This window comes from Berghia stephanieae, chromosome 2, assembly GCF_034508935.2.
Source record: "Berghia stephanieae isolate SIO BIC M18660-M18661 chromosome 2, UCSD_Bste_1.3, whole genome shotgun sequence".
Taxonomy (NCBI): Eukaryota; Metazoa; Mollusca; class Gastropoda; order Nudibranchia; family Aeolidiidae; genus Berghia; species Berghia stephanieae.
The window spans coordinates 47,552,773-47,568,073 of NC_088361.1; the positions used below are offsets into that span (position 1 = coordinate 47,552,773).

The 15,301-nt window shown below is 37.1% G+C and overlaps 1 protein-coding gene across 1 annotated transcript in view; it reads left to right on the top strand.

Annotated features, from left to right (window-relative positions):
* LOC144965038 (synaptic vesicular amine transporter-like) overlaps positions 1 to 15,106 on the top strand; it is a 93,378-nt gene extending 78,272 nt beyond the window's left edge. The window contains exons 12-17 of the mRNA XM_078899911.1: positions 378 to 429; positions 2,910 to 2,973; positions 8,193 to 8,312; positions 10,182 to 10,227; positions 10,534 to 10,621; positions 11,902 to 15,106. Coding sequence (XP_078756037.1) covers positions 378 to 429; positions 2,910 to 2,973; positions 8,193 to 8,312; positions 10,182 to 10,227; positions 10,534 to 10,621; positions 11,902 to 11,991 — 460 coding nt within the window. The 3' untranslated portion in view covers positions 11,992 to 15,106. The remainder of the gene's footprint in view (positions 1 to 377; positions 430 to 2,909; positions 2,974 to 8,192; positions 8,313 to 10,181; positions 10,228 to 10,533; positions 10,622 to 11,901) is intronic.
* Positions 15,107 to 15,301: the final 195 nt, after the last annotated feature.

Consider the following 15,301-nt stretch of genomic DNA (forward strand, 5'->3'; position numbering starts at 1 on the left):
TGGTCGGGGACCCCTTGTAAAGCGTTTTGATCACGTTTATTGGATATTGCCCTGTATAAAAGATCAATTGAAATGTGACCCTTCGCCTCAAAATGGTATTAAGTCGGGTTGGTTAAGATGTTGAAAATTGAATTTATAGCCAGAAATATCAGACATGCGTTGAGTTTGTATGTTTTATTGAGGAGAATGGATACCATATTTTAGGGTGCTAATGCCAACAATTTATATTTTTGACCATTTTAACATTAAATTCAGCTTTTAAGCACCTGGTTCGTTCCGACATAACACCGTTTTGAGGCGATAGGTCACAAATTATAGCTGAATTCTTACGTGCCGAATAATTTCTTTTGTTGTCTTTCTATTCCTTTCCAACACAGATGGTTGAGCACACTGGTCGGGATGGTCATCATAGGCATATGTTGTTTATTTGTGAGTACCTTTGACAAAATTCTCCTTTACTAGAGAGGTTGAAAACTAACGAAAATGTGAAACTTAAGAGGTTCTTACTACATTTCATTGGATTTGTTTTCAACGTTTTTTATTGTTTTACTGACGAAACGTTTGTGCCCGAAACGTCCATTATCTGTACTGTTCCCATCAGAAGCCTTTCCATTTTCATTTTTTCGTTGGTATTTTTATAATCCCAGGCTTCAGAAAAACCCCATCTTTCTCGACTTTACAAGATAGGTGCGCCTCAAAAATTTTTAAAAAGTTCCCTCAAAAAACTAAAGAGAAAAAAAAACGAAAAAAAAAAAACCACCGAACCGATAGTTGCAGCCCAGGATATCTGTGTCAGATTATTTCACTATACATTAGATTCTTGACCCCCCCCCCCCCCCCCCCCCCCCCCCTACCTCTGGAACTTTAAACGCGTTTCCAATACGGCTGCGCTATATCTCGTTAATGTATTATTTTCAACAATAATCTATTGTATTTTTTTTTTTAATTTAACAGTATGACATTTCGAATTTTCAGTGTGGTCCGGATACTTAACGCGTAAGGAAATCTATTTTTAGTAATACCGGACGCGTGATAGAGAAATCTATAATTTCTTAAACTCTTATCAGCTATTTCTTACGATGGATTTTTGTGACGCATCCTAATATTTCATTATATTGCTATAGATAGTATGCGCTTGGCTAAGAAGCTCACAGCATTGCCATCCTGAAATATATGAACCAACACACAAAGCTATGTGTGACCTTAAACGTTTATGGTCTGGTTAATACTGTTTAGTGAGAATTACTCATAAACGCGGATGACAAAAAAACAATAACAAAGACCCGAGTGACGTCAACTTCATTCTACCTATAGATATAACGAAGGTGACGTCACTCGGGTCTTTGTTATTGTTTTTTTGCCATCCACATTTACGAGTACTTCTCACTAAACGGTATAAACCAGACTATAGATAGTATGAAGTTGACGTCATGCGGGCTTTGCTATTGTTTTTTTGCCATCCACGTTTATGAGTAATTCTCACTATACGGTATGACCCAGACTATAAACGTTCATGGTTACACATAGTTTTGTGTGCTGGCCCGTTATACTTCCGGATGGTAATGTTGTGAGCTTCTTAGCCAAGCGCATACTATCTATAGTAAAATCACGTTTTCCTTTAATCCAATCGAGTTAGAACAATGGGATATTTTAACGAGGACATTTTTGAAAGGAAAATCTTTTAATCTTTCTTTCAAATGGATATTATTAGTCTATGGCAAACCCAATGTAAATTTCCAGACATGGATAAATTAAGTTCTTCTTATCTCATCTTATCTTATCTTATCTTATCTCATCTTATCTTATCTCATCTTATCTTATCTCATCTTATCTTATCTTATCTTATCTTATCTTATCTTATCTTATCTTATCTCTATTTATCTTATCTTACCTTATCTCATCTTATCTCATCTTATCTTATCTTATCTCCTGTTATTATCCCGAGGTTAAGTTGCCTTTTTGTCCCCTTCACTCTGCTATGGATGATAATTGGTCAGATTTAGGTACAATTGAGCTATCCGAGACATGTAATACATATATGCAGGTCTAATAACCCAAATTATGATGGGGATCATTATTGTAATGGAAATACTCTCAAAGATAAATATCTGAACAAGTGCGTATGGAAGGTGCCAGACAAAGCAAGAAAGAAAAATACAAGAAAAAAAAGCATCCCAAAAATGAGTCTACCTCGAATGGGGATCGAACCTCAGACCTTCTGATTACGCTCACCCTTGTGAAGAATGTAGGTATTAAAATTGTCCCAACTATCGGGAGCCTCTGTGGTGTAAGGGTAGCACGTATGACCGGTAATCAAAAGGCCTGAGATTCGATAACCGGTCGAGGTAGACTGATATTTTTGGGATGTTATTTTTCTTATATTTTTCTTTCTTGTTTCGTCTGGCACCTTTCATACACATTTTTCAGATTTTTATCTTATACTGGTGCCTGTTCCTTAGTTTCTCAATTAAATACTCTCAAACCATTGCAAAATATATCTTCCATTACGACAATGGTAAATCAGACCCATTACTACTTTTTTCGGGCTCAAAACCCTTCTTCATCCAATAACAAGAACAATGAAAATATAAATGAATCACTTTAAAAAAAAACAGACAGACGGCAGAGAAAATATTTGGGACATAGACGTCTAGATACTACTTGCCAGGAATAGGATTTTGAAAACTGTTTTGTTTGTTTGTTTTTATTTTTTTTAATTTTATTTTTTTTAACAATACGCAGCTTCTAGCAAGCTTAGTATCGCTACTCAAAAAACAGCTTTGTTTTGTCAAAACTATTTGATATTGCCATAGAGACGCTTGGTTTTGTCCTGTATGTTTACGTTTTGCTGTAAGGTTGGGGGCCTTTGGATGTATGTCCATTAATGAATTATTATGTTCTATTTTCAGCTACCATTTTCGGAAAATATCGGTCATTTGATAGCCCCTACTTTTGGAATTGGATTTGCCATAGGTAAGTATTTTACCCCCCGTGTGGTGTCCGGGGTCCCTCAACTGAGAGGGTCAAGAATAGCCCAACGTCAAGCCAGCGTGTCGTAAAAGGCGACTAATGGTGTGTGATTCCCCCATCTTTGAGTCACCTGGTCCTCCAGGTTGGGGGTTGGCAAAGGGTTAACACCCCTTTCCGTTAAACTCATACCGTTACAGAAACACAGACAGACAAAACAAATCCTTTTTTTAGCTTGGGCGACCGAAGAGTTTCTGGAATTACAGAATTTATGAAGGACAACAGACAAAGCCGAAAGGACTCTGCTGACCCGATGACGTCTTCGCCAAACAAGCAGCTTCGAATTGCGTCGTGGAACGTTCGCACCATGTATGAAGCAGGAAAAAGCTCTCAAGTTGTGACTGAGATGAGAAGATACAGGCTGCATATACTTGGAGTAAGCGAAACCCACTGGATACAATCTGGACAGAAACACCTCAAGTCTGGGGAGAAAATTTTATATTCAGGGAGAGGGGACGGGATTCATACACAGGGAGTAGGAATAATTCTAAGCAAGTTTGCCCAGAAGTCACTGAGAGGATGGGAACAATGCGGAGAAAGGATCATCATGGCGTCCTTTACAACACGGAGTCAGAAGATCAGCATGAACATTGTACAGATCTATGCCCCAACAAATGATGCAACAGATGAGGACAAAGATACATTTTATGGTCTGCTACAACAAGTCATTGACAAGTTGCCAAGGAAAGACAACATATTGATGGGAGATGCTAATGCAAAAGTGGGACAGGATAACGTAGGCTATGAAGGTATCATGGGACGTCATGGCATGGGAGAAATGAATGATAATGGTGAGAGATTTGCAAATTTCTGTGCATTCAACAGTTTGGTGATTGGAGGATCAGTGTTCCCCCATAAGAGGATCCACAAAGCAACTTGGGTCTCACCAGATGGTGTGACAGAGAATCAGATTGATCATTTTTGTATCTCTCGTAGATTCAGACGTTCATTGGAAGATGTGACAGTACGGAGAGGGGCAGATGTTGGATCAGACCACCACCTGCTATTGGCAAAGCTTAAGCTCCGACTCAGAAAACACGGGGCCAGATCACATGCAAGAAGAAAATTCGAGGTGAATGCACTTGATGGGGAAAAGAATGAGGAATTCAAACTACGATTGAGTAATAGATTCCAACCTCTTACTGAGCTCGAGGAGGACATAGATGTAGAGTCACATTGGGCAAAGATCAAGGAAGTCTACATAACAACTTGCCACGAGGTATTGGGGGTAAAGAAATCGGAACATAAAGAATGGATAAATCCAACCACCTTGGACCTTATTGAAAAGAGGAGAACAAGGAAGGAACAAGTGAATGCAAGCCGAACAAGGGCTTCAAGACTGGATGCACAAGAGCAGTATCGAGCCATAGCTAAGGAAGTCAAAAGATCTGTGAAGAAAGACAAGGAAGCATTCATGAACAGACTTGCAGAGAAAGCAGAAGCAGCAGCGACTGGAGGACACATGAGGATCCTTTATCAAACTACCAAGACACTTGCTGGAAAATATGGGAAACCAGAGGTACCAGTCAAAGACAAAGATGGGAAAACTATTTTTGGAAAAGAGGCTCAATCTGAACGATGGAGGGAACATTTCAACTGCCTTCTGAACAGACCACCACCAGACAACCAGCCAGAAATTTTGCCTGCAAGGAATGAGATACCAATTAGCTGTGATCCACCATCGATAGCAGAGATTGTGGGTGCCATTAACAAGATGAAAAGGGGGAAAGCTGCTGGACCAGACCAGATTCCACCGGAGGCTCTAAAAGTTGATGCGGAAAGAAATGCTGAGGCCCTGCACCCACTATTTGAGAGAATCTGGAATGACGGGATATTCCCAAAGGATTGGAAGGAAGGACATCTTATCAAGCTTCCAAAGAAAGGGGACCTCAGTAATTGTAATAATTATCGAGGCATCACTCTTCTTTCTATCCCAGGAAAGGTTTTCAACCGTATTATTTTAGAGAGAATTAAGAATGCAACAGATGCTAAACTGCGGGACGAACAGGCAGGTTTTCGGAAAAACCGTTCAACCACCGACCAGATTGCCTCTATGCGAGTCATAGTGGAACAGTCTATAGAATGGAACTCTCCTCTTATTGTCAACTTTCTGGATTACGAGAAGGCTTTTGACAGTATTGACAGAGCAACATTGTGGAAAATTCTGGCACATTATGGACTCCCTGAAAAGATAGTAAACCTCATTAAGGAAATGTATGAAGGATCAAGTTGCAGGGTTGTACATGAAGATCAGCTTACTGACAGCTTTGAAATTAAGACTGGTGTCAAGCAGGGATGCTTGCTCTCTCCATTCCTGTTCATCCTTGCCATTGATTGGCTAATGAAGGAAACCTCCAAAGGGAGAAGAAATGGGATACAGTGGACCCCTGGACACAGTTGGATGATCTGGATTTTGCAGATGATCTGGCTCTTTTGTCCACACCCAGGACCAGATGCAAGCAAAAACCACAATTATAAAAAGCCTCTCGGAATCAATTGGTCTAAGAATTCACCCTGCAAAGTCAAAGGTCTTGAGGATAGGTACGCGTCAAAGGGAGCAGATCAAAGTAAAAGATCAGGAACTCGAAGATATAGACACTTTCTGCTATCTCGGAAGTATAATTGACAAGGATGGAGGCACGGAAGCAGAGGTGAAAGCACGAATAGGAAAGGCACAGGCTGCATTCACATCTTTGAACAGAGTTTGGAGAACTAAAGATATCTCCCTTCAACTAAAGCTAAGACTTTTCAACTCAAACGTGAAGTCTGTCCTACTGTATGGATGTGAAACTTGGAACGCATCACAGGCATCTATAAGGAGGGTACAGATTTTCGTAAACAGGTGCATGCGTAAGCTACTCAGAATAAAATGGATGGATAGAATAAAAAATGAAGAAGTATGGAAAAGAACACAGCAGAAACCAGTGGGAGAGGATATAGGAAGAAGACGATGGAGGTGGATTGGACACACGCTTAGAAAGAATGACTCAACTATAACAAAGAAAGTATTGGACTGGAACCCTCAGGGCAGAAGATCAAGGGGAAGGCCACGAGGAACATGGAGAAGAATTAAAGAAGCTGATATACAGAGAAGTGGTAAGACCTGGAATGAGATAAAAAAGTTGGCTCAGGATAGAGAAGGATGGAAACTGTTTGTCTGTGGCCTATACCCTGACCCAGGGTGAAAAAGGCAATGATGATGATGAAGTATTTTACCTTTATTTGTCTTTAATTTAGTCTTAAGTTTCTAGATTCAAACATTTCACTTGGTTTTTTGACACAGGTAAGTATTTACATCTATTTTAAGTAACTAGATTTAACTAATTGATGCAGTGAATGACATAATCAGTCGGGTAGTGAAAAGGTTTGAAGTGAGATGTTGTAAAGTTTAGTTAGAAGGTCAATTTTGATCAAAAATGGATTCTTGTCATAAATGATTGAATAAACCCTTTTTGTACATCTTGCAGGAAATATCAAAGTTTAATTTCACTTCTGAATATTTTTTTTACAGCTAGTCAAGTTGAAAAAGTATGAACTTTGAGAAAAGTTGCTGGATATCTTTCCCATACATCTGACCATAACTTCATGAAAAATGACCCGATTTACTTCAAATAAAGATTAAAATGCTCTGGGGAGCATATTCCTTCATAAAATGAAGGGGAAAAAAATGAAATCCAAAATTTTCACCATCCGACTGATTATGCCATGCGCTGGTACATAATTGCTTGAATGTTGTCAAGTTAATCACTCACTCAATCCTCTCCGTGCCGCGGGGTCTTGAGGAAAGCAACATCAAGTGATCGCCAATGTTCTTTGTCGTTCGATGCATGGGTTGCGGATTGTAGGCTGAGCCCATTCGATTTTAGTTCTCTCTGTACAGTTTTACTCCAAGTTTTTAAAAGATCTTCCCATGTTCTTTTTTCTTTCCTTTTGGAGTCCAGCGTAACACCATTCTCAGCATGCAGTCAGCGTACATCCTGCAGACTTGACCAAGCCAAGTCCAACGTTTGGCTCTGGCGGTGCCTGAAAATGTGCTTGTCCTAGTTTCCTGTAACAGATCCTCATTGTTATTGACATTCGGCTTGAAGATTCTTAAAATTCTTCGCAGACATTTGTTCTGGAGCACATCTGATTTTATTCTGTTCTATTTGTTTTCTCCCATCATTCTAATCCATACAATAGTTCAACAACTGACAGGATGCGATTGTTATCATTCTTCTTCTACTGCAGAAACCTGGACAATATCCTGCTTAGCGAGCTTTATGATTCAAATTACTTTTGCCATTTTGCTTTCCTGAGTCGCTGCAATTAACTTAATGGAGTCACAAGCGCCAATTAACTTCTAAGATAATCAATAAGCAACTCAAATAGAGCTAAGACAAAACCTCTTCCAAGAAGATCACCCCCCCCCCCCCCCCCGCGAAAAAAAAATTCTCGGGCAAATGTTTTGGTCTTTACTACCTTTTTGCACTTTATGGCAGCTGGATTTATGGTCATGACTAAGGCTTCCTTTCCACTTAAAATATAAATAAATTGCCTGCACGAGGATTTAAACAGGCGATCTAGATCAGGATTTTTTGTTGTGTTTTAATTTTCACTTTGGCATGCTCTTACCCACTTCATTATCAACACCGGTGATAAAGTGACATCGTTTATTCCTTATCTTGTCTGCGGAGTTCGTTTTCAGTCCTCCCTACGCATACCGAATGAGACTAAACAAAATGAGATTAAACTAATTAAGTATAATGAGATGAAACTAAGCAAGATTAAAATGAATGAGATTGAACTTACTAAATGATAATAAACTAAAGTGCGACTAGGGGAATGACACTCACTTTAGGATCGGAAGGTCCTGGATTCGAGCCTCGCTAGGCGCATAGTTGAGTCCTTGAAGAAGGCACTTTACTAAAATTCTCTCACCGTGCTTAGGTGTAAAATGAGTACCTGCCGTTAACATTGTTTTCTCTGTCCGAAAAAAATTGTAATTTCGCCGACCCCTTGTAAAGCGCTTTGAGCACGTTTAGTGGATTTGCGCTTTAAAAAGCTCGATTTTAAATTAAACTAAACTAAATAAGATAAAAGGAAGCAATAAGATTAAACTAAATAAAGGTGATTAAATTAATAGATGATATTAAATAAAAACTAATCTCGAGTTTTCTCTCCAGGCATGGTTGATTCGTCCATGCTCCCACACATGGGTTACCTGGTTGACCTTCGACACGTGTCAGTCTATGGAAGTGTGTACGCCATTGCTGACGTGGCTTTCTGTCTGGGATTCACAATAGGTAACGTAATGATTTGTCACCCACTGATCAAATGATTGGCTTCAACAGTCATGACGTCACTTCCCTCGTAATGACACATAGTAACTTAGTAACTGGCTCTAAGCTCTCGGAACAATGGTGGACGCCTTTATGAAATATTACTCCGACAAGCATAAATATGTATCCAGAGGAGAAAAACATTATGAATATAATCATGATTTGACTTTTATACATTCTGATCACATGACATATGAAACGTTCTAGTCAGCATGAAGAATAAAAAGTGCCGATTTTCTTTGTTTAGAACCACGCTGCTCGCCGTTGCTGGGCGACGTGACATCAGACTATTGAATCCAATTTCGTGTCTTTAGAATGCCTCTTTTGTATATGTCTCCCATATTTATTCCACTCAAGATTTTATTGTATATTGTTAGTCACCATATAATCTGTGCAGTCCGGAGTCCAAACTGGCAATTACAACAGAACCAGTTTTCTAAAAAAAAAAAAAATACAATGGGAAAGAGTTACGTTTTTAAAAGTTTTGTGGCCCTGTGCACATTCAATTGTATTGTAAAACAAGGATTACAAATAAAATACTCGATCACATCTTATAATTCTCTATTTAAATTTGAAATTAGTTATTTGAAATGAACAAAAATGTGACCCTGACCTTTCTTTCCCTGTGCTCTTCAATCTGTTTCCCTTGAAGAAAGGGCATAGTGAATTTTATTTCGTTAACATCAAACGATAATAATTCTAACTTTAAATTTGGGGGCGAAGTGGCCGAGTGGTTAATTCATTGCACTGTGATTCGGAAGGGCATTGGTTCAAGCCCCCTCTTCAGGCACTTTCGTTTTTTTTCCTTGAGCAATATTATTAACCTCCAATTTTCTCACTTGGACAACATGGGTGATTCCTGTTGACATCAGACATCCTGTTTAATGCATTATCTTTTATTCCTTCGTGGAATGACTAGGCGACGGGATCTTATGGTGCCGTTGCGAAAGGGCGTAATTTTATTTTTAATTTAAATTTGATTTACTTCAACTATCTCACACCTAACCAGGTGCACATATTTTCAGGTCTGATAGCCTAAAACAATTCTGTGGCTTCCTGCATGAATGATCTTGATAATAATCCTCATATTTTCTTGAAGAAAATTGAGATATGAAATATATTTTAATCATATTTCATGTATATATGCCGCCGCAGAATTATGAGCTTTATTTAAATTGTTGTAATGACTAATAAGTTTACCTTAGTTTGAGAGTTTTTCTATGGCTAAAATGAGCCTTTAACAATCTGGGTAGTCAGACCTGCATTTTGATAACTTCATGTGTACTTAATTGTGTTCATTTGAAGTGTGTACACTTTAGGTTTGACCTATGCATGGTGATTACATACAATGTGAATACAATGTGCACTATCTATATACAAAGTGATACATAGATACTAGAAGTTGTGGGCTGTAAAAAGTAATAAACAAAAAATGAATATAACAGCTCCAAAAAAAGAACAAAATACAAAACACGAAAAGTTTCGGGCTCAACACTCTTCATCAGCCAACAACAAATATCCAATAAAAACATAAATATATCACTTTAAAAAAATAACAGATCGATTATTAATGTAATCAATGTATTTGTGTTTTTATTGCTTTTTGTTGTTGGCTTTGAGCCGGAAACGTTCCTTATTTGGTATTTTGTTCTTTTTAAAAAAAAATTGTCGTGTGCGCTATAATGCGTTTGATAATTGAAGTGTGTACATTTTAGGTTGACCTGTATTTCAATGGTGTAGCAAAATAGATAATCGGTATACATTTACGTAACATCATAATGTCCATATCTTATTGAATCAACCCGAACATAAATATTATCCTTCTTATTCTAGGCCCAGCATTAAGCGGGACTCTCGTCAGTAAATTTGGATTTAAAATGTAAGTACTTGATTTTTTTCGGAGGAGGAGGACGAAGAAGAAGAAGAAGAAGAAGAAGAAGAAGAAGAAGAAGAAGAAGAAGAAGAAGAAGAAGAAGAAGAAGAAGAAGAAAGAAAGAAAGAAAGAAAGAAAGAAAGAAAGAAAGAAGAAAAGAAAGAAATAAAGAAGAAGATGAATGAAAAGAAGAAGGAAAAAAACAGCAAAAGCAAATGAATTAATGAATTTTTCTTTCGGGCATTTTATTTGACTGTCTGATGACCCATCTGTTCTATCATCAACTCTAATGGTTGACAATTTTATTTCCAGAATGATGTGGATAATAGCGGTGGTCAGTTTTCTCTACGCTCCTCTCATGTATTTCCTTCGAAACCCACCAGCCAAGGAAGAGAAAATGGTAAGTAAGGGAAAGAACTGTTGAAATGTCTAAACATTACTCTTAGTGCTGCTATGATTATTTCCCTTTATTATAATACTAAAAGAAATAAAATGCATTCTTATTGAGGTTATCCACGGAAATCTCCATTTTCTAAGCTTTAGACATTTTTTAAAACAATTTTTAACGCTAAAATCCAAATGAACATATGTTACAGTGAATGACATAATCAGTCTGAGTGTAAAAAGATTTGAACTGGGATATTGCCAAGTTTAGTTAGAAGGTCAGTTTTTATCAAAAATGAGTTCTTGTTATAAATTATTAAATCAACCCTTTTTCTACATCTTCGGGAAATATCAAAGTTTAATTTCACTTTAAATATTTTTTACCTCGAGTCAAGTTGAAAAATTATGAAATTTGATCAAAGTTGCTGGATACCTCTCCCATACATCTGACCATAACTTCATGAAAAATCATCCGATTTACTTCAAATAAAGATTAAAATGCTCTGGAAAGCATATTCTTTCAGAAAATTTAAAAATGCAAATCCAAAATTTTCACCTTCCGAATGATTATGCCTGGTAGTGACACATATAAGCAGGTCTGATAATCGAACACAATTATGGGATGATTTGACCTTATTGTAATCACAGTATATTACGTTGCTTTGAGGGTAGTCACACCGCTGATATGGGTTTTTTTTTAATTAAATAAAATTGAGCTTTTATTTTGCGCAATATTCACTAAACGTGCTCAAAGCGCTTTACAAAACGTTCCCTCACTAACAGCAACAATTAACATTTAAGACGGGACAGTAGGCCTGTTCGGCGAATATTACAATTTTTTTCGGACCGAGGCAACGCTGTTAACGGCCAGGTACTCATTTTAGAGAATGTGAGTAAAGAGCCTTCTCCAAGGAGTCAACTATGTCCTTCAAAACGATGTTAAAACAGGCCCACAATTGCATTCGGCTATCAGACCTATAACTATATGATCCTTCGCCTCAAAGCGGTAAAGTCAGGTTGGTTAAGATGTTGAATATTGAATTTATAGCCAGAAATCTCAGATTTGTGTTGTGTTTATACAATTTATTGAGGAGAATGGATACCTTATGTTAGGGTGCTAATGTCAACAATTTATATTTTTGACCTGTTTAACATTACAATCGGCTTTTAAGCATCTGGTTTGTTCCGACATAATACCGTTTTGAGACGATGGTCACATATATATGAACGCGAGCTCGAATGCTTTCTCCCTTATCAAAACATTCACAATTCTAAATGTATTATTCATTTCTTCAGAGTTTGATCATGAATGACCAGTGTCCAGTCCAATACGTCACCTACAATCAGAACGAGTACAGCCCGGACTCCGAGTACGACGACTACTGATGAACGTGACCTTTACGGCATTTTAATTCGACGTCAACGCTCAATGTCCATGACCTTCCCCAAGATCTATATGATGAACGAAAACTGAAAACGAAAAACCTTGGCCATAATCTTGAACCATTCTTCAAATGACCTCCTTCTAACTTTGGAATCTACTGTATCATAGCGTATTATCTAGGGGTTAATAGGGTTCAATAGTCCTGACGTCATTTCCCTCGAAATGACGCATAGCAACTTAGTAATTGGTTCTAAACTATCCGAACAATGGCGGAAATAAAATACTTCTCTGACGAGCATAAAAGTGTATATAGAGGAGAAAAAAAACATTATAAATCTGATCATGTTTTGACTTTTATACATTCTGATCACATGACATGTGACAAAGTTCTAGCCAGCATGAAGATTAAAAAGAATTGATTTTCTTTGATTAGAACCAAGCTGCTGGTTGCTGGGCGGACGTGACATCAGACTATTGAATCCTATTTCTATGTGTCATGGTGGAGAAAATAAATATAACTTCCCACTCCAAAACCTCGTCCTACCTCCCTAAAGTTGGTATTCTAAGGATTACCTATGCTCAGTGTGCTTCAGAATGTTTCAGAATAATGTTACAAATGCCTCAAAGAGACATTTTGTTGGTTGGGCTGAAGTAGTTGCTGAAAACTGAATTCACAATTATTTTTAAAAACATAAAATGTTTAGGTAAAATTTAAAATATTTTTCTTTCTCCACAAGGTTGAATAGAGAATTTTGAGGTGCAAAACCTAGACTTTACAACTCCCAATTATTCCTTAATACATAATATTTGGAACATGTTTCACGTGGATATAATACCAGGTTGAGAGGAGGGGGCACATTTGATGTTAATACCCATAACACTGCTTCAGTATTCTGTCGTATCTTGAAAAAGACACGTATTTCTAATATTGTCCAGAAAACTCGTCCTTCAAATATCAATCGATTAACTCTCGCCTTACCAAACAAAGAAAAATCGTCACATTTGTTACGATCCAACTAGCACTTTTATCATTCAGATTTCTTTTGTAAATCACACAATTTAAAGAAAAATGATTTTTTATAGCTATAAAAACGTGACAATGTGTTGTAGAGTTTATTTTGCTTATCAATATTATGCATATAGTGTATCTGTTACTTTTCTGTTTGAGTGAGAAAAACATATTTTTGTGTACGGTGGGTGTGAAGGTTTGAGGAAAATTCTGAAAATGGTTGGTAAGGAAAGGGTTAAGATGACACTCATCTTGTGAAAACTCTCAAATCTGGGACTTCCTTTGAGGCTAGTTTCCTGACCAAAATTTTAAATACGTGTGCCCGGGTTATTCAGTTTTCCCTTGTATTAGATAGAAGACGTCTAACTTCTACATCATGGCACAAGACCGAAGGGCTAGAGCTCAGGTGGTGGCTGGTTCGGATAAGTAAGTAAGTAAGTAAGTAAGTAAGTAAGTCCCTTGAATTAGATCCTAAAGATAAAATTGCCCTAACGGAATTTTTTTTTCATTCATTTATTTTATTTAAATAATTGAGATTTCTAAATTCTAGGTTATGCACCTCAAAATACCCTATTCATTCTTCTGGGGGAAAAATTATACCTGCTTTTTTTTAAATTGTGGTTTCAATTTTCAGCACCTAGTTCAGCCCTACAGAATACCTCTTTGAGGCGATGGGTCACATTTGTAACATTATTATGAAACAATATGAAGCGCATGGAACATGAATAGTCCCTAGAATATATAAATTTTCACATAATAATATATATACATAATTTTATTAGTCATTGTTAAATCATTTTTAAATATCGTCTAATAATAGATCTCGGTGAAACCTTAGTATAATCTAAATATAGCAACGCACTGTCATACACCAATTCATGTGACGTAAAATGCAAACATAAAAACAAATGTCACATGATGGTTACGTCATCTTTAGAATATTTGAATCAAATGTAGAAACTTAGACCAGAATAATAATAATATTTGTATTTTGTACATAAATATCACACCATAGTTACTTGTAAAATCGTGGTTGATGTGTTTGAAACGAATGGATGCTGTAGATATTTGTTCCACCTTTTGTTGTGATAGAATCCACGTGCACATATTTTCAGGTTCGATAACCCAATTCCTTATGGGCTTATTGTTGTTATGGAATTCTCAAAAAAAATGACGCAAAGTAGTGTCCATTAGAACAATGTTAAACTTGACCCATAACTGGCTTCGGATGTCAGACCTTCATATATGTACACGTCGGATAGAATGAATACAGGCGACATCAGTGAGATCATTGTTATTGCTATCTTAGTAATTAATTTTCAGTCTACTGCCGTAATTAGAAAAAAAACACGTATTTTTTTTTAAAATGGCCAGAAAACTCCTCCTCTAAAAATTGATGGATTAAAATTACCCTTGACCCCTTGTCAAAAAGTGAAGTCTCATGTTTGAGACTTTTTGACAAGATGACGTTTATTCTAATCGATTGATATTTGGAGGGCCAGTTTTCTGAAAAAAATTTTAACTATGTCGGTTTATTTATTTATTTATTTATTTTTTTTTTTTTTTTTACAAAGAAGAGCAGTGACTATAAACATTAGAGGCTACACATAGTTTTTTGAGTGGCACAAGAATATGAAGGTTGCATCCCGCCCCGCAAGTCCCTCAGATGACTGTTTGGTCATGTGAATGAGTGAGTGAAACAGGGAGAGAGTGAGTGAGTGTGTGGGGAGTGAGTGAGTGAGTGAGTGGCTGTATGGGGAGTGACTGATTGTGTGAGTGAGTGTATGGGAAGTGAATGAGTGAGTGGGCAGTGCGTGAGTGTGTGAGTGATTGCGTGAGTGTGTGGGGAGTGAGTTAGTGAGTGAGTGTGTGAGTGAATGAGTTTTTTGCTGGTCTGACGGGCACGATTAGTGAATATTTTACTTAAACTCATATCATCAACAAAAGAAGGAATGAGATATTATAATGAATGAATTATGTCAAAAATTGAGCGTGGATCTCTTGACTGCAATAAAGAAGTACTTGTTGATTAAGTTGTATAAATTTCGAATTGATCAAATGTCATGTGAGATGGAGTAGACGAGGTAATAAACTCAATTCGGAATTAATTCTTTTGAATGAAATTTGTCTTGTGAATTTACAGAGAAATTTAATTTAGTCTGTTTAAGATAAAGATCTAAACAAGTGTGTATGAAATATGCCAGACAAAGCAAGAAAGAAAAATACAAGAAGAAAACCATTCCAAAAACTCAGTCGACCTCGACTGGGGATCGAACCTCAGACCTTCTGATTACCGGTCAGAC